Genomic DNA, 20831 nt, shown 5'->3' on the forward strand with positions numbered 1-20831 from the left:
CTTGACTGCTGCTGTTTTTTGCACTACATGGTGTTGGTTTATATTCACTCCCGGGTATATTTTTTACAGTTTCCTCATACAGGACTGTATATTCAGAGTATACAGTAGGTTTACTAGTTGGCACTATCTCATGTTTTATGTCTTGTCTTGTGTTGTCTTGTGTTTTCTGTCTGCACTGTCTGTCTGTACTGTTTTTTGTCTGCACTGTTTGCACTAGGTTGCATTCGATGCACTTTATGTAGCTTGTTGTTGTTTAGTGTGGCACCAGGGTTCCGGAGGAACGTTGTCTCGTTTTTACTGTGTAATGTGTACCACTGTGTATAGTAGAAATGACAATAAAAGCCTCTTGACTTGACTTGACTTGATGGTGAGGATTAGGGTTTAAATCCTGCTTTCTTCCTGCCATTTACAATGTGGGTTCAACTTGTGCTACTTACATCTGTATTCGCTTCCTACATCTTTCGTTAGCGTTAAATTCTTGTGTTGATTGTTTGAAAAGAAAGATAGACCTGCTCTAATCAAGTTTCCCATCCTGTTTTTTTCTGATGGCTTAGTGGGTTAAGGCTGGTACTTTGCTAATGTTGGTGGTCAGGGTTCAAACCTGGCTTTCTGTCTGCTAGTCATGAGGTAGGTTAAATTCCTGATTCCTACATCTTCATATTCTTGTTTTGATGGGTTAAAAAGAAAGATAGACCTGTTTTAAACAAGCTTACCAGCTTGTCATTCCTGATGGTTCAGTAGATTAATGCTGGTGCCTTGCTAATGGTGTGAATCAGGGTTCGAATCCTGCTTTGTCCCTGCTAGTAACGTGTTGATGGTTTGAAAGAAAAGATAGACCTGCTCTAAACAATCTTCGCAGCCGGTCCTTCCCGATGGTTCAGTGGGTTAAGACTGGTATTTCGCTGTTGGTGGGGTTCAGGGTTCGAATCCTGCTTTCTGTGTTTCTTTCTAGTCTGAATTTCTTGTTTTGAAGCATGAAACGAAGGATAAACCCCCAAAAAAAAGAAGGTGTGTTGTGGGACTTGATGGCTTTGTGATAAAAGCCTGGCCTCTGAGCTCAGAGGTTGCTGGTTCGAGTCTGGCTTGTCCCCACACTGGGTAAGCTGTGTGGAAAGTAGTCTGTGGTGAGCAATGGAGTGGTTGTCTGTGAACAAAGGCTGTGAAGACCTGCTCCTTCATAGCCTCAAGAAAAAGTGGGGGTGATAGATTTTTGGCAGAATTTATATATATATTATATGCAAAACTAAGTCGATACTTTTTTGAACGTTTTTGCTTTATAACCCCCTGTTTTCAGCTTCTCAGACGCTGGGGGGGGCAGATGCCCGGATATTGCCCCCCTGCTTCAGGGTACACCCTCCGAAACCTTCCACATCCGACCTTCAACGCAGCCATTCCGGACACCTTCCACACTCTTAACTTTGAGCCCTGGCCGGGGTTTGAACCGGCAACCTCTCAACCCAGAGGCAAAGCTCTTCCAATTGAGCCACAGGATCTCCTGCAAGAACCTGATTTTTAGGACCTTTTATAGTTCTTTATAAAAATTTTTAAACAATTTAAAGGAAAGTTAAGCGGTAGGAATCGAACCGGGGGAGTCAGATAGCAGAGCCCGTATCACTAACCACTACACTACCATTGAGGTCAAACAAGGCTTTGCTTATTGGACTCTTGGTTTTCTATAGTTAAGAGACCACTGTTTTCTCTTAGATCATGATGGTAGAGGGTCAAAACATCTCCTTCCTGTTCATTCTCTCAGTTACTCAAAGTCTATGAGAGTCTATGAGAAGTAACTCATTTGGTGAAACAGAAATGTTCACTGAATTGATTAATTAATTACATTTCGTGCCGTTTAAAATCATTTTCATTTTGACAGCCAAATATTCATATACATACATACACACATATACAGCGAGGAAAATAAGTATTTGAACACCTGCTATTTTGCAAGTTCTCCCACTTAGAAATCATGGAGGGGTCTGAAATTGTCATCGTAGGTGCATGTCCACTGTGAGAGACATAATCTAAAAAAAAAATCCAGAAATCACGTTTTTTTTTTTACTATTTATTTGTATGATACAGCTGCAAAAAAGTATTTGAACACCTGTTTATTAGCTAGAATTCTGGCCCTCAAATACCTTTTAGTCTGCCTTTAAAATGTCCACCTCCACTACGTTTATTATCCTAAATTAGATGCACCTGTATGAGGTCGTTAGCTGCATAAAGACACCTGTCCACCCCATACAATCAGTAAGAATCCAACTACTAACATGGCCAAGACCAAAGAGCTGTCCAAAGACACTAGAGACAAAATTGCACACCTCCACAATGCTGGAAAGGGCTACGGGGAAATTGCCAAGCAGCTTGGTGAAAAAAGGTCCACTGTTGGAGCAGTGATTAGAAAATGGAAGAAGCTAAACATGATTGTCAATCTCCCTCGGACTGGGGCTCCATGCAAGATCTCACCTCGTGGGGTCTCAATGATCCTAAGGAAGGTGAGAAATCAGCCCAGAATTACACGGGAGGAGCTGGTCAATGACCTGAACAGAGCTGGGACCACCGTTTACAAGGTTACTGTGGGTAATACACTAAGACGTCATGGTTCGAAATCATGCATGGCACGGAAGGTTCCCCTGCTTAAACCAGCACATGTCCAGGCACGTCTTAAGTTTGCCAATGACCATTTGGATGTTCCAGAGGAGTCATGGGAGAAAGTCATGTGGTCAGATGAGACCAAAATAGATCTTTTGGGTCATAATTCCACTAAACGTGTTTGGAGGAAGAAGATTGATGAGTACCATCCCAAGAACACCATCCCTACTGTGAAGCATGGGGGTGGTAGCATCATGCTTTGGGTTTTTTTTTTCTGCACATGGGACAGGGCGACTGCACTGTATTAAGGAGAGGATGACCGGGGCCATGTATTGCGAGATTTTGGGGAACAACTTCCTTCCATCAGTTAGAGCACTGAAGATGGGTCGAGGCTGGGTCTTCCAACATGACAATGACCCGAAGCACACAGCCAGGATAACCAAGGAGTGGCTCTGTAAGAAGCATATCAAGGTTCTGGCATCGCCTAGCCAGTCTCCAGACCTAAACCCAATAGAGAATCTTTGGAGGGAGCTCAAACTCCGTGTTTCTCAGTGACAGGCCAGAAACCTGACTGATCTAGAGAAGATCTGTGTGGAGGAGTGGGCCAAAATCCCTTCTGCAGTGTGTGCAAACCTTGTGAAAAACTACAGGAAACGTTTGACCTCTGTAATTGCAAACAAATTATACTATAATGTTTACATGCTGTCTTTTGCACCTCTTGACTGCTGCTGTTTTTTGCACTACATGGTGTCTGTTTATATTCACTCCCGGGTATAGTTTTTACAGTCTTCTCATACAGGACTGTATATTCAGAGTATACAGTAGGTTTACTAGTTGGCACTATCTCATGTTTTGTGTCTTGTCTTGTGTTGTCTTGTGTTTTCTCTCTGCACTGTTTGTCTGTACTGTTTTTTGTCTGCACTGTTTGGACTAGGTTGCACTCGATGTACTTTATGTAGCTTGTTGTTGTTTAGTGTAGCACCAGTGTTCCGGAGGAACGTTGTCTCGTTTTTACTGTGTAATGTGTACCACTGTGTATAGTAGAAATGACAATAAAAGCCTCTTGACTTGACTTGACTTGATGGTGAGGATTAGGGTTTAAATCCTGCTTTCTTCCTGCCATTTACAATGTGGGTTCAACTTGTGCTACTTACATCTGTATTCGCTTCCTACATCTTTCGTTAGCGTTAAATTCTTGTGTTGATTGTTTGAAAAGAAAGATAGACCTGCTCTAATCAAGTTTCCCATCCTGTTTTTTTCTGATGGCTTAGTGGGTTAAGGCTGGTACTTTGCTAATGTTGGTGGTCAGGGTTCAAACCTGGCTTTCTGTCTGCTAGTCATGAGGTAGGTTAAATTCCTGATTCCTACATCTTCATATTCTTGTTTTGATGGGTTAAAAAGAAAGATAGACCTGTTTTAAACAAGCTTACCAGCTTGTCATTCCTGATGGTTCAGTAGATTAATGCTGGTGCCTTGCTAATGGTGTGAATCAGGGTTCGAATCCTGCTTTGTCCCTGCTAGTCACGTGTTGATGGTTTGAAAGAAAAGATAGACCTGCTCTAAACAATCATCGCAGCCGGTCCTTCCCGATGGTTCAGTGGGTTAAGACTGGTATTTCGCTGTTGGTGGGGTTCAGGGTTCGAATCCTGCTTTCTGTGTTTCTTTCTAGTCTGAATTTCTTGTTTTGAAGCATGAAACGAAGGATAAACCCCCAAAAAAAAGAAGGTGTGTTGTGGGACTTGATGGCTTTGTGATAAAAGCCTTGCCTCTGAGCTCAGAGGTTGCTGGTTCGAGTCTGGCTTGTCCCCACACTGGGTAAGCTGTGTGGAAAGTAGTCTGTGGTGAGCAATGGAGTGGTTGTTCAGAACAAAGGCTGTGAAGACCTGCTCCTTCATAGCCTCAAGAAAAAGTGGGGGTGATAGGTTTTTGGCAGAATTTTTCCCTATATATGCAAAACTAAGTCGATACTTTTTTGAACGTTTTTGCTTTATAACCCCCTGTTTTCAGCTTCTCAGACGCTGGGGGGGGCAGATGCCCGGATATTGCCCCCCTGCTTCAGGGTACACCCTCCGAAACCTTCCACATCCGACCTTCAACGCAGCCATTCTGGACACCTTCCACACTCTTAACTTTGAGCCCTGGCCGGGTTTGAACCGGCAACCTCTCAACCCAGAGGCAAAGCTCTTCCAATTGAGCCACAGGATCTCCTGCAAGAACCTGATTTTTAGGACCTTTTATAGTTCTTTATAAAAATTTTTAAACAATTTAAAGGAAAGCTAAGCGGTAGGAATCGAACCGGGGGAGTCAGATAGCAGAGACCGTATCACTAACCACTACACTACCATTGAGGTCAAACAAGGCTTTGCTTATTGGACTCTTGGTTTTCTATAGTTAAGAGACCACTGTTTTCTCTTAGATCATGATGGTAGAGGGTCAAAACTTCTCCTTCCTGTTCATTCTCTCAGTTACTCAAAGTCTATGAGAGTCTATGAGAAGTAACTCATTTGGTGAAACAGAAATGTGCACTGAATTGATTAATTAATTACATTTCGTGCCGTTTAAAATAATTTTCATTTTGACAGCCAAATATTCATATACATACATACACACATATACAGCGAGGAAAATAAGTATTTGAACACCCTGCTATTTTGCAAGTTCTCCCACTTAGAAATCATGGAGGGGTCTGAAATTGTCATCGTAGGTGCATGTCCACTGTGAGAGACATAATCTAAAAAAAAAATCCAGAAACCACGTTATTTTTTACTATTTATTTGTATGATACAGCTGCAAAAAAGTATTTGAACAATGTTAATATTTGGAGAGAGGTCAATTACAGAGGTCAAACATTTCCTGTAGTTTTTCACCAGGTTTGCACACACTGCAGAAGGGATTTCACAATCACTGACTTACCTTTCAAAATATATTTACCCTTGAATATTTGTTCAATTATTCCCAAAAATGTTATTCTCTTTATTTTATATAGCGTTTCTCTCGGTTGCACTGCTTCTAGGAGTAGTGCAACCAAGCATTAAATTCAGATTACAGTTTCTATTCAATCAGATTTCAGCCCTCACATCATGTTGCCGAGGTCAAACGAATCAATCTTGAGGCTTCACAATCAGCACTGTGAGCGCCTGTAGCTTAAAATACACGTTGCATGAAGCGGCCAATTTAACCACTCAGATTCCAAGTTGGCCAACCATTGGCCAGCTAAGGCATACAATAACATTTGGCATTTTCACATTTTTTGATTGGATGGTCCGAGCTGGCAACCCGCATCTGTAACAAACCGACAAGCTCATATATATTTGTGTGGATTTAATATCTCGCCCCTGAGCAAGGTGCTTAACCTCATAACTGCTGAGATGTATAAACAAGAGAGATGTATAAGGACATCTGCCAAATGCTCTGAATGTAATATAAGATGTATACATTTAAAAGATATTTAATTCTGTAAAGCTTCTTTGGGATAATATCCATTATTAAAAACACTATAATTAAATTGATTTGATTGTAGTCTGGACACCTTTGGTGCTTTGGATTGTAATGTGATTAGATATAATGTGATAAGTGAGTAATTGAATATGAATCATCAAAAATGCCACCAAAATGATCATGTTTAAAGTCTGCTCTATGAGTGTCCACTGTTGAAAACACTAAACAAATCAAATTAATTTCTCTTCTGTCTTACTGCTACTTGTGTGACCTATATGTATATATTTATTTATGAGAGAAAACAAAGAAAAACAGCAGATCATAAGCTAATAAACAATGTAAGTACATTTTTGGCAATCTAGTGAGAATATCTAGAAATATACGTAATTCTAGTATTTCTATTTAATTCTAATAATTTCAGGCTTTTGATTTTGCTTCTGCTTAGAAATAAAAAAAAAATGTTTGGCTTTTTTAGATGGTTAGAATTCGATTTAATGATATCTAATATCCTCTATTATTTGCTTTACGTATTTGACCAGATTTTGCTAAGATGAAATTTTTTTGCAGTGGCAGCAGCGGTAAAAAAAAAAAAAAAAAAAATTTAATAAAAAATCTGTTTCTGGTCATACATGAATAGCAAAGGCACGTTTATCCATTTATTTATCTGTTTGATTTTATCATTTACCCCCAGATGTTAAATGTTTAGACAGATGCATTCGCTGGCCTTTTCCACGTGCATCAGAGTGAAAGCGGCACTAATTTGTTTTGATCAACAGGTTGATTAAGTGCAAACACACAGTTCATTGTTTCCCTGTTGTGTGGTGAAACACACACACACACACACACACACACACACACACACACACACACACACACTCTTCAGCCACTCACACATTCGCAAGCTTTAAAGCTTTAATTAATCATGGGCATGCAGTTAAAGAGTTTATTATAAATAACTACTGTATAACTATAACTATATCAGACAGCTTCAAGCAATTAATAAAAAAAGTATTCAAAATATTATCATCAAAAATGTATTTAAAGATTAAAATGAAGCCAATTAAGTGCAGACTTGGCAAAAAAATATATAATTGATTTAAAATAAAAACATTAATAAAAAATTAAAAAATAAAATAAAATTAAAGAAAATTAAAGGCAGAATTGGCAAAAAAAAATGTGTAAATTCTACAGTAAAAATATATAATTGATTAAAAAAAAACCATTCTAAATATTATTTTAAAAAAAATAATAAAATTAAAGACAATTAAAGGCAGAATTGGCAAAAAAAATATGTAAATTCTACAAAAAAAACTTTTTTTGTTGTTTTGTAAAAACCCATTAAATAGAAATGTATACATTTTCCAAGCTGAATGTATTGTGATAACATGGGCATTATTCTGACATTTAAAAGCAAAAAATCTTAGTGGAAATTCTGCCTTTAATTGAAACTCTTGATTTTTCACTGAGGAAACTGCTCTTTTCATCTAACCTAGTTGAAATCACTTGATCTATCATCCACTCAGTGATTGTTGAAGAGATGAAAGATGTCTTTCACTTATTTTGTTCATATTTTCTATTAATCAGTGACAGTAGTTTGTCTGTTACCAGAAAATCACTGGTTTCAACTGTTTTTTTTCAATTAATTCATTAAAAGCTAGACTTCTACTGAAACATTTGGTGCTAATTGTTAAAACTACAGACTTTTTTGATTCAGAAGAGTATGTTATATTATGTAGATAAACAGCTATAATATGACTTATGTACGACTTACCGATTTCACCATATAGGATCAAGGAATAATTGATTATGTGTCATTTTATTGTGAAATATAATACAAGGTGGTCATGCATACTCCTTTAATCACCTGTCAAAAGCAAAAAGACAAAAAATAACATGGAGAGCAGAAAAGAAAATTTGTCAAAAGGTTAATTGCAAAAGGTTAATGTATTAAATAAATTGCTGTTGCCTGAGGAAAAAATCTCTTCAGGCATCTCAGAGAAATGTCATTGTTATTAAAATGGACCCATCAAGCTGAGAAAACAAGGAAAAAGAACATGAAATGAAAGACTAGCATCAACTATTATCACACCAAGACAAACAGGTGCACTGAGAGGTTTTGTAGTCAGAACCAAAGCACCAGTTAAAACTTTCCCAAGATTTTTGCTCTGCAACTGCATGCAGACTCATAGTGAGCCTAAGCGAGTTTTTTCCATGTGATTTTTTCCCCCATTGGGACATAATTTGTTGTTTTTATTGGAGTTTGATTCCTTCATGATTTTCATATGATTTCTTTCTTTCTCACATTTTCAGTTGTATAGCTCAGTTAAAAAAAAATTAACATATTTATTGATTTGAATTGATTGATTTAAGGGGAATTTATTATTTTCACATGTGATTTTCAACTTGATTCACATTTGTTTCATTAATTGATGATTTTTGTTCTCATATGATTTATGTAATATTTTTCACGTGATAGAAATGTTGGGCATAAAAAACGAATAAAATATCTAAAATATTAGATATAGATAAATAAAAAATATATATAAGACTAAAATTTAATTTGATATTTCATATAAATAATATTACCAAATGCAAAATGCAGGAATAAATGCATATTTGTAGAGCTTAATTGTGTACATACAGTAATAGCACTTTGAGAGAGAGAGAGAGAGAGAGAGAGAGAGAGACTGAGAAAGATAGATATCCAAGTAAAACATACAAACCATGTTTGTAAACATGACACTCATAAAAACACTCATAAAAGCCAGAGTTTCCTCACTTTTTTCGAATGAGCCAGAGCAAACAAGGACTTTTGTCCTCCTGCTGGAACTGCTGAACTTCTGTTGAGGAGGAATCAGCTCATAACACTATGTCTGTCACAGCATTAAGAGGGGAAAAAAAACACACACCCACACAGAAAGCCCAAAAAGCAGCAACCTGCTGGGTGTGAGGCAGTCGTGCATCCCTGCTGAGAAGTAGAAAAGTTATGTCTGGATGTCTGAGTGGTTTTGTATGTTAGCAGGCAGATCTGGTGATTGGGTTTTGTGCGTAAGGCACGCACTAAGGCGCTTAACTCGTCACTCGCCTGGCTCAAGCGCAGGAGGCAGAACCTTTGTGCGTGAGTGGGAGAGAGAGAGAGAGAGAGAGAGAGAAAGAGAGAAGCAGAAAGATTCACAGTGGATCAGATGATGGCAGTGTTTTCAGATGGAAAGTGTTTGAGACGGCTGGCTGATAAGAGGAAAGCCCTCAAGCGAAGCTGCCCCCAGGGTGGGGGCTCGTGCTGAAGCGGGGACGTGCACGGCACCGAGGAGACGTACCGGATTTCTACAGAAATGCCCACCAACCTCAGCCCTTCAAGCAACCACAGCGCAGCCCAGCTCTCAGGCACGAACTACAACTTTCCCGCACTCGTCTTTGGGATCCTGCTCATCGTCGTGATCATCTGCGGGAACGTGCTCGTGTGCCTCAGCGTGTACAGAGAAAAGGCTTTAAAAACCACCACCAATTACTTTATCGTGAGTTTAGCCGTCGCCGACCTGCTCCTCGCAGTGCTGGTTCTGCCTCTGTTTGTCTACGCAGAGGTAAGTGCAACAACCCCTGCGATATACTATACATCCCATTTCTAGGCACATAATTCTGAAGAGCTTCAAACCTGTCAAGTCAATATATTATTAAAACAAGGCTCTTCATTCTATCCATCAACATTTATTTAGGCTTTATTTCTGATTTGATTTATCCCCTTTTTTCAGTTTGAATAACCTCTAATTTTCTGGGACGGATTTCTACTAGAGTTTGTAGTGTGGCTGTGTGGATTTGTGATCATTCAGCCACAAGAGCTTTAGTGAGGTCAGGGTGCAGTCAGTGTTCCAGGTGATTACAGAAGCTGGTCAGTGGCTGCAAGGTTCTTTTACTCCAATCTTGGCAAATTATATCTTCTTGGAACTTCATGTGGAACAGGCCTGAACCGGTTACTTTAACTGAAGGGAAATTGTAATGTCACTGCATACAAAGATACAACTGGGGCCATTACGAGAAGAAATACAAAAAGGCAACCGCAAACTTTCGTCCATTTATTGCAATTCGGTCACATCCCTGGTCCATCCACGTGTTTTGTTTCGTCACCAGAATTGCTTGTATGCTTCCGAGCTGGAATCCAATTACCCGTTAACCATCCATTTAGCATGGGCTTGGGTTCACTTGGCATGTGTGACGGGAGCGACACCTCCTACGGAGTGCATCTTTGTCAACCCGCTCGGGTTTCCAATAAGTGAGCAGTCGGTACAGACCTCGTGTCCAACATGTTTGGGTTCGAATGCAGAGGCCAGCAAAACAGACTTGCAAAAAAAAAAAAAAGCCAAGACCGTAGTCCAGGGATATCGAGTCCCTTGTATTTGACTCCACATTGTAGAAACAAGTTGGAAGAGGAAGTGTTACTGTAGGATACCTGGTTACTCGTGGTCAAAGTCTTGCATGACATCCTCACTGTGCAATCCAACAGCGTTTCCTCATTATCATACTCCACACTCTGTTGCCAGGAGCTCATGCATTCCACTTGTAGGGCAAATATGGGTCATTGGCATAAGAAAAGAGCTATTACCAATAAAACAATCGAGTCTGTCCATTCCCCATCATTAAAATGCCATTAAATCCTCTTATCTGAGGCCCCCCCAACACCCCTACAACCCCCTTTTGACACTGGGGTGGGTATCAGTCCCAGAATAGCACATCAGTTTAAGGGACATGGAGTAAGTGTGTGTGTGTGTGTGTGTGTGTGTGTGTGTGTGTGTGTGTGTGTGTGTGTGTGTGTGTGTGCATTTTGGGATTAGGAAATAAAGTACATCATAAGTATGATATGGCGATTTCAGACTGCTAGAAGAGTAAAGGATGAGAAAAAGAGGTAGAGCATAAGTACCAATGTTAAAGAGACAGAAGAGAGAGGGAAATGGAGAGTTGTATAATTGCATTAGGATTATTATTAATATTATTTGATGTACTGCAGTTAATTTCTGTCCTTTCATCTCATTGTTTCTATACAGACACTCTGTGTAATGATTTAATAATATGTTTATTAATAACAGTTTTTCTGCTATTAATAGCAGTTCGTCTGCAGCCCTGAATATAGACACCGATCAGGCATAACATAATGACATTACAACATTATGAGCAGTGAAGTGAACAACACGATTATCTCTACTTCATGGCACCTGTTAGTGGGTGGGATATTATTGGGCAGCAAGTAAACATTTTGTCCTCAAAGTTGACGTGTTGGAAGCAGGAAAAATGGGCGAGCGTAAGGATTAGAGCGAGTTTGACAAGGACCAAATTGTAACGTCTAGTTGACTGGGTCAGAGCATCTTCAAAACTGCAGCTCTTGCGGGGTTTCCCGGTCTGCAGTGGTCACTATCTATCAAAAGCAGTTCAAGAAAGAACAATGGTAAACCGGCGACAGGGTCATGGGCTCATTGATGCACATGGGGAACAAAGGCTGGCCCGTGTGATCCGATCCAACAGACGAGCTCCTATAGCTCAAATTGCTGAAGAAGTTAATGGTGTTAATACTCGATGGGTCAGAACTGTTTTTGCAGCTAAAGGGGACAAACACAATATTAGGCAGCTGATCATTATGTTATGGCTGATTGGTGTATATGGTTATGAATATAAAGCAGTTTGAATTGAATTGTAATTAAGAGAGAGAGCTCTTCATTCGTTTTTTAGTTCCTGGATGGAGTTTGGTCCCTGAACATGACCGTGTGTGACGGCTTGATGACCATGGATGTGATGCTGTGTACTGCCTCCATATTCAACCTTTGTGCAATTAGCATTGACAGGTAGGTTTGAGAGAGAGAGAGAGAGAGAGAGAGAGAGAGAGAGAGACAAGATAAATAACAATAATTACATTGAAATTTTATGTAGTCTTGATTAACTTTGATCATACAAGTGTAGGCAAATGAGAGATATAAGTATGACAGTCATCCTGACTAAGGACAGCTGCAGAGTCAATCGTAACTGAAACTTGGGGAGGTGGTGGCATATTAGTTAAAGCATTGCACATTGGCCCCATAGCTGCTCAGTTGTATGAATGAGATAAATGTAAGTCTCTCTGGATAAGGTTGTCTGCCAAATGCTGTAAATGTAAACTTTGTGCACAGGATGTAAAAAGTGCACAGGCCAAAGTAAACAAAAGAAGTGGTTTTCCGAGACTTTTTGAAAATTGTAGACAAACAGAACTGGAACTGTCATTTATATCATGTCTGTTTGGATCCCTGCAGGTTTATTGCTGTGTCCATCCCACTCAATTACAACCGCAAACACGTGGACCAGCGGCAGGTTGTCCTGCTGTCTGCCACGTGGATCCTGGCATTAGCTGTGGCTTCGCCTGTGCTGTTCGGCATCAATGACGTGCCAAACAGGGACCACAGCGAGTGCAAGCTGGAGAATAACAACTATGTGGTCTACTCCTCTGTCTGCTCATTCTTTGTGCCCTGCCCAATCATGCTGCTGCTCTACTGTGGAATATTTCAGAGCCTCAGGAGGTGGGAGGAGGTGAGGAAAGCCAAGCTGAAAAGCAGCACACAGGCCTGTCACAAACTTGACGAGACAGCAGCATCTCTACTGCCGCATGCGTCTCTACCACCACCTCTTCCCCCAGTCATAGAGAATGACTTTACAGACCTTAATCTAAACGAGATGGACCCGGATCCTGTCCCTGACAGTCCGTATACAATACAATATAAAAATGGGCCTGTAGCTTCTCTGACCTTCTCCGAGAGTGGTTACAATCAAGATCAGAACCGAGAGAAGAAGAGGGCAAAGATTAATGGGAGGGAAAGGAAGGCCATGAGGGTGCTTCCTGTCGTAGTAGGTGAGTACATCTGCACCAGTAATGCTCTTGCCAAAAAAAAAGAAATTGCAAATTACAAGACAAAGTGTCTTGGTGCATGAGTTAAGTAAAGACTCTGTATCTGTAGAGGAACATCATGGTTTCAAATGATATTCCCTCAGCTGGTGTCTCTAAGGGCCCCAAGATTGGCAGCTTGGCAATACCAGGACTTAAACCCCTGACCTTCTGATCAGTAACCCTGCACCTTAACCACTAAGCTACAGTACCACCTCCCAAGATTGAGAAGCACGCTGTAGAAACCGTCGTGTGAATCAAATAGGGCTGAGTGATATGACAATATGTCAATATCAAGCAAGGTTATGTCACAGAATGAGGTATCTGAGGTATCTGGGATACCGTATTTATTTACTACAATTAAAAAATGTTAATAATTATATATTGATTTGTCACAGCTTACTTTATCAATAAAATGCAAAAATTAGAAAAAGATTATTTTTGGTGTCAATTTTGTACATTTATGTTTAATAAATATAACTATACTTCATATTAATGTATAAATATACAATATAATATTAATCGATTTTTTAAACAGCACATAATTGTTTAAACAAACAGTTTAATGCTAATAATTAAACCAAAACCTAAATATTGTAATACATATCATAAAACATATATATATATATATATATATATATATATATATATATATATATATATATATATATATATATATATATGTATAAACTGATTCTAGACGAGTACACGGAAATCATCAGAATACTTTATTGATCCTCAAGTAAAAATAGGGAAAAACATAATGACCATCTTTTATATTTATTGCATTTAAAAGACACCCCTACCCAAAGCGATTTACAATGACACCATTTACACAACTAAGTTAAAGGTTACGGGGCATGCTCAAAGTCTCATCATTGGTGCTGCTGGGATTTGAACTGAAAACCATTGGAACCCCTGACCTACCGTTTCCTTTCCTCATCAAATTTGTACAGTCTGTACACCTTTATATGCAAACACATCTAATATAATAATCTGCTTTGTTGTTTAGTTTGTTGCTACAAGGTTTGGGAAAAGGGACACATATGAGTGTGACGGTCAGGTGTCCACCTACAGGCCACACATTCTTATTGTCATCGTATGATATTTCTTTTTGTGCTGGATTTTCAGGCTGGATAAAGAGCTTGGTGTGTACAAGAAAGTAAGCTGACTCAAATAGCTAACTAACTACAAGGTGGTATCAAAAAAGTTTCCAGACTAATGGTGCTAACTGGTGCTATTCTGACGACATGCATAACCATGTCTGCGAATCCATCAAAGAGCTAGCAGGAAATTCCGCATGAAACTGAGCTAATCTGCCATTAAGACGTTTTCACATGACATACGTTTGACATACTGCGATACTGCAATGAGTCATCGAGGTGTTTCGACTGGCACGTGTGCATCAACAGCGGAAGAACATCAATTGAAGATGACGAGAGATTAAGCTCAAACCCCGAAAACATCGAAACCATTCGGAAACTTGTGCACGATGATCGTCGGACAACGATCCACATGATCTCACTGCACTCACCCTACTCGCCAGAGTTTTCTCCTGCGGTCTTCGCCGTCTTCCCAACAATGAAGCTCCAGCTCAGAGGGTCGCCATTTTGACACCATTGCAGAGATCTAGCGCGAATCGCAGAAGGTGCTTGACGTGCTTCCAAAAGAACACTTCCAGGACACATTTCAGAAGTAGCAGGAATGCTGAGTGCAAGGGGACTATTTTAAAGGTGAAAGTGTATGAAGTAGATAAATAAAATACTTCTAAAAAGAGCTAACCAAAGCTCATACCACCTCTTACACCTAGCTAGCAAGCTTCATATGGTGCAGTATGCTAGGTAGTGTATTCCAGGTCTGTCATGGATTGCAATTGAACTTTTTCCAATGACCAAAATTAGGGCATTGGCTTTGCTTAGGAAAACATGTTCAAAATAGTCGCTAATCTCGCTAATCTAAACAATAGCTTCATGTATAGAATTCAATGATATTAAGCAGATGGATCATTTTCATCATTATTAAAATGTTTTCGGAAGGTAAATCCAGGACTCACATAAAACAGTGAAAACTGAGTGGCTCTTCTAAACCACACTGGCTAATCACAGATGCTTAAATCCTCCAATCCTATTATGACATAACCTTTGTCCTAGGATGAACGCAGCTATACGGAGCTACAAGAGGACACACACATTTAGAGCATTGTGGGCACACACACAGCGTTCACCAGGAGAGTTAAAGCACATGCTTTAACACAGCAGGGTACCCAGTTAGGGGTGTATATGTGTTCGTGAAAGCCTTGTGTTCGCGTGATAGCGGCGCTTTGGTGCCATGGACCTGGCTCTTATTATTTAAAAGCCTCATTTAGAAGTATACATTTGTACAGAAAGTACTTCAACCAAAGTTATTTTGGTGTTGTATTTTGTGCGTGTGTGTGTGAGAAATCTATTCCTCATTATGTATAGCAGTCCTCCTGCAGCTCCTTCTCTCTTCGCCCGATTCATCCCTCCACCCCCTTGTCCCTCGTGATGGAGTGATGATGGTCTTCAGCAGTTGACAACAGGGACAGTGATAGAGAGCTGGTCCATAATTCATAAACTGAGGACAGATGAGTCACTGTCAGTCACATGCCTCTTGCTAAGAAACCGCTCTGAAAGAATACAAATCATTCAGGGCAGCATGCAGGGGCTAAATTCTCAGCCCGGTCTTTCGCTTCGAGATGATTTCTAACTAATATGTGAAACATAAACCGTTCCGCCTCCCATGTGCCATGATGACGTACGCTGTGCTTTTCTTACCAGGTGCCTTCCTGTTCTGCTGGACGCCGTTCTTCGTGGTGCACACGATGCGTGCTCTGTGCGAGGACTGCGACATTCCCGGCAGTCTCATCAGCATCGTTACGTGGTTGGGTTACGTCAACAGCGCCATCAACCCCATCATCTATACCGTCTTCAACACAGAGTTCAGGAAGTTCTTCAGGAATTTTTTACCCACATGCTGCTAGACACGCCGCATGCTGCACAACAATCATCCGGCCAGTGCGACTTGAGCCCTGACCATGATTGTAATAATAAGGCAATGCTAACATCTTGTATATAGTAGAATGTAAATTCCACGATCACGTTGCGGTTTGTATTGTTTTATCATTTCAGTGAGACACTTTTAATGGCCTTGTTCATAGGCTCGTATTGCATGTCGAAAATAAATGACCTTGATCTTCAGCCTGTAGGCTAAGTTTCCAAAATGTAGTCATTTGAACATCTTTTTTTATTTAAGATTTAAGATTTACAATTTATTTAAGATGGATAAATGCAACACCAAATGAGCATCTCACTATGTTACAGCTCATGGCCTTTCATTTCCCACAAGGTCCATACACTACAACCCCCTGCCTGCATGAGAGAAAAAAAATCTGCCTCAGCTTTTTTCTTGGTTCCTGCAAGATCTTCTGCCAACTGGCTGTACGAATCTAGTCTTTCACCACAATTAAATAAATCTCCACTAAAAGAAACATATCAGTTTTTTCCACACACAATCTCAAGATTGGTGATCATTAAATGTATGTAAACATTATCAAACATCGGACTGCAGATTTTTTATTCCAACCAAGAGTTGGTGGGCTGTGCATTTTACACCTATAGTGGTGTCCTACCTGAATAAATCCACCTCTTAATACAATCATTTATGGCGCCACTGCTAAAGAAACCATCAATATTATATAGAAAAGCAGTACAACAGGGAGCAGCATCACAGTCGGGTATCTCATACAGAGAGAATGAATGCTATTGCTAAAGCAAAAAACCCAATGAACACAATTCAACAAGTCTCCTTTCACTGTAGCCACAACTGCACCGCCAGCAAAGATGATCTCTAGCAGAAGCATCGATATTAACCTCATAAAAATAACCACCAGTTTTCTGTGTATTTTTGTGCAATTTGTTCATGCATTCCATTTTACCTGGGTATTTAAATTTAAGGCAAATTGTGAGGTTTTGTGCAAATTCTACAGGAAAGAAAACGCAAAAATAAAGATTTTTTGGAAGAAAAAGCTTAACAGCTGTTTTGAATTGTTTTGGTTGACCTTTTCTTACCATATCCAGCTTTTCTTGAAAATTCCGTCTTAAAAATGGCCTTGTGTTTGTATCTGCGACCAAATCAATGTCTTCTCCTCTGTCAGCCATTGTGGAACAAAATAAACAGCTATTAAATCCACACGGATATATATTAGAGCTTGTGCAGTTTGCTACAGATGAGGTTTGCGAACTCTGGCTAGTGCGCTCTCTGCTCATCCAATCGGCGTGAATATGCCGACATTTTTGTATTCCTGCTAGATGGCGCCAGTATCTCAAACTCGCAAGCTGATTGGTCAAAGCAACAGCTTCAAGTAACCCACACTTTTGATTGTGAAGGCTCGAGCCACATTTTGACCCTGGCAACACAATGTGGCTGAAATATAATTGGATAGAAACTCTAACCTAAATTTATGCTACAGGAAGCAGCGCAATCGAGAGAAAAGCTACAAAAAGAAGAGAATAGACTATTGGAAATAATTTATTACATATTGATTCAGCAGAGAAGTCCTTGATGGCCTGCCACTCTAACCAAGTAACATGATTATTGATTCTGACAAAAGTCAATTTTTTTTCTTTGCAATTTAAAATAAACAAAAGAAAAAGTTCCCCCTGATGTTATTATCCTCTTTGTTGGGTTATATAGGTACTATCCATCTTCCATTGTCAAGCTTGTTATTCTGAAAACACCTCAAATGCCTGCGCTGATATGGAGGTCAAAATAAAACAGGTTTTAGGAAGGTCAGAGCTGCTTTTAGGCTTTAATATGAGAAAGGATGTCAGTTTTTATTACATTCAGGCTCAAGACAGAGGCAAGCAAACCCTTCTGTTCCAACCTCGATGAAAAAAGCACGGTCAAATGACGGCTTCTCTGATATGTGAGTGCCACTTAAAGTGACCAGTCAAATCCAGCTGCTGGTTTGTCAAGCAAAAAAACGGACATCTGGCTCTGGGTAAATTCGCAAACCTGAGGGAAGAGAACATTGTTGATATTTTCACTGGTGCACTGTGTAATCTAAAGGTGCATGCGATCACATCTCTGTCTGATGATCCCTCATTGTGATCGCTGTACAAAACTGTGAGCCAGCAGGGCTTTGACTGACTGAGTTTTTGTCCAAAAAAAATTAGTTCATTGACCTCTGCCAAAAAAATTGTCAGTTTGCTTACTTGAAGACAAGACCACTTTCACTTCAAAAGAAAAGACCATGTTTCAGGAGTCTTCAAAGGCCAAAAGTAAACCCTTTGCTCAAACCTACTGAAGCATGAATTTTCAGCAGGGGAAAAAAAAACAACAACCCAACACCAGGGTTACTGTCTCTCCATTTGATGCTTGAGAAGTCTGATATCATAAAAAGCACTAAACCACACAACTGTAATAGCAGAAGACATAAAGGAATATGAGGCAGCAGGAAATAACACTACAGTTTAGCATGAAATGATGCATCACAACCAGAGCGGTGGAGTCTCACCGGCCCTGGATGAATGAGCTGCCAGTTTCTGTGGCTCCTGCTGGGCTGATGCAAGTGCAGGTAGGAAAAACAAAGGGTCATGTAAAAGCAAAAATGTGTGTGTATCGTGTTGAGGGCTAATACATTAAGCACAGTTGAGCTGTCTAATCAATCAATTGAACAAGTAAAACTTCTGAAATGACTTTATAACACTGGCAGGTGAAAGACCAAATTTAGTGCTTGCTCTTTTTCACCCAGAAGGGGATTTTCTGTTGTGCGTTCAGGAAAGCAAAAAAAAGGCAGCTGATCTTGATATTAAAATACACCAAATGGAGCGAGGAAACAAAAGAATAAATTATAGCAGGTTCACGAACGGCTGGAGGCAGATTCGACTAGACAACCTGACAAAGTCCCCTGTCACCTAAAGACGGTTCCCATCAGTGCCTCTTAATGCAGTACGATTCTAAACAAAGGCTGAACTTGATAAGACAGAAATCTGACAGAACGACCTTCAAATGTCCTTTTTTTGGGGGGGGATACTGAACTGATAAATCGAAAACCTATGAAGTTAAAGGAAGATGCTTATGATGACAGTCGGATTGAATTAAAACAACTTCTTTATAAATGTAATTTTGTTATTTACATTTTACAGCACTCAGCCTAACCCTGTATTCCCATCAGCAATACATTATAGCTCAAAGTCATTATAACTGGAAGCTGCAATAAACTCCACTGCTGGAGCCTGGATCTGGATTCTGGGTCACTAAAAGGCTACATCGTAGAGGAACACTATTTCTACGAGGCCAGAGAGTCTGAACCTAAAAACAAATTGCATACATTTAGATGTCTGATATAGATTTTTATTTGGTAAAAACTGTTACTGAACAGAAATGTCAAATGCTCCCTTTACTTTTTTATTTTTTTTATTCAGGCTGCATGTCGTGGTGAATCAGTCCAGTTGAGCGTGTGGAGTTCATCAGCTCAGGATTAATATGGATGAAGCCAGCTGTGTGGCAGTTGATGACACCTCAGAGAAAAGACCAGCTAATCTCTGCTACGTGCCAGTCATTAAATAATGGCCATTTCACAAACGCTCACATGTAATCACCAGCCACTTTAATAGGAACACCTGTACCCCTGCCTGTTCACACACATGATTTGATGCGTTGATTGTGTATTAGCAGCATCACGACGAGTAAATATCATGCGGATACAGAACACAAGCTTTGAATTACATTCGCATCAAACATCAGAATATGGAATAAAATGGGATCTCAGTAGCTTTTTATGAAGCAGTGGCAGGCCATGCATTTCATACTAGTGGCCTTGAGTGGTGTCCTACCTGACTAAATCCAAATCTTAATACCATCATTTATAATGAAACCACAATATTATACAGAAACGCAGTCTAACAGAGCACTGAATCACAGTGCATCTCATGCAGTGAGAATGAATGATATTACTAAAGCCCCAGGCTTGCACATTAGAGATAAATACACAAAATTCACTTTAATTCTTAAGTTGTATAAATTCTTAAGTTCTACTTAAAACAATGTCCATTGTAAAAAGCTCTATAGAAATAAACTTGAACTTAAACAAGAAACCCAATGAACACAATTCAACAAGCCTCCTTTCACTGTAGCCACAGCTGTACCGCCAGCATACATCATTTTTGTTTTTGCAAATTCTACAGAAAAGAAAACGAAAAAGTATAAATGGTTCATAAAAAAGCTTAACATTTGTTTTGTACTGTTTTGGCTGACCTTTCCTTATGATGTCCAGCTTCTCTTAAAAAGTCAATCTCAAAAATGTCCTTGTAAGAATATCTGCGACCAAATCAATTTCTTCTCCTCAAAACAACTATGAAATCCACACAAATATATTTGAGCTAAAGTTTGCTACAGATGCGGTTTGCGAGCTCTGACTAGTGCGCTCCCTGACCATCCATTTAAAAGACGTGAAAATGTTGATGTTATTGTACGCCTGCTAGATGGCCCTGGTGTCGCCAACTTGAAATCTGATTGGTTAAAGCAACAGCCTTCAAGCAGTATATATTTTATGCTACAGGCACCCACACTGTTGATATCGAAAGTCTCATGGCAGATTCCTTTGATCCCGGCAGCGTGTAATGGCTAAAATATAATGGGAAAGAAACTTTACCATCAATATATATGACTGGAATTTGGTGCAGCAGAGAGAAAATCTTAATAAAAATTAAGAGAATATTCATGGGAAAAAAGTCATGGGAAAAAAGAGAAGACCTTGCTGGCCCTGATAGCCCACATTTTTTATGTGGAATTATTGCTGGTTTGGAGGAATCAGAAACTGCTAAACTCTTGGGATTTTCACACACAACCATCTCCAGAGTTTCCACCCAATTATTACAAAAAGTAAATA

At 39.6% G+C, this 20831-nt stretch overlaps 1 protein-coding gene across 2 annotated transcripts; it reads left to right on the top strand.

Moving 5' to 3' along the window:
• Nucleotides 1-8763: 8763 nt before the first annotated feature.
• drd4a (dopamine receptor D4a) lies at nt 8764-16970 on the top strand. Of its 2 annotated transcripts, none has more exons than XM_046858619.1 (4): nt 8764-9605; nt 11740-11852; nt 12294-12886; nt 13027-13351. In XM_046858619.1, exons 1-4 carry the CDS (start codon nt 9357-9359, stop codon nt 13092-13094), a joined length of 1023 nt encoding a protein of 340 aa, XP_046714575.1. In that variant the 5' UTR covers nt 8764-9356; the 3' UTR covers nt 13095-13351. The 2 variants fall into 2 exon arrangements, with proteins under 2 accessions (XP_046714575.1, XP_046714574.1); XM_046858618.1 differs by lacking the exon at nt 13027-13351 and adding an exon at nt 15718-16970 and having other exon boundaries at nt 8766-9605.
• The last annotated feature ends 3861 nt before the right edge of the window (nt 16971-20831 follow it).

Source organism: Silurus meridionalis, chromosome 10 (assembly GCF_014805685.1).
Source record: "Silurus meridionalis isolate SWU-2019-XX chromosome 10, ASM1480568v1, whole genome shotgun sequence".
NCBI classification, from domain to species: Eukaryota; Metazoa; Chordata; class Actinopteri; order Siluriformes; family Siluridae; genus Silurus; species Silurus meridionalis.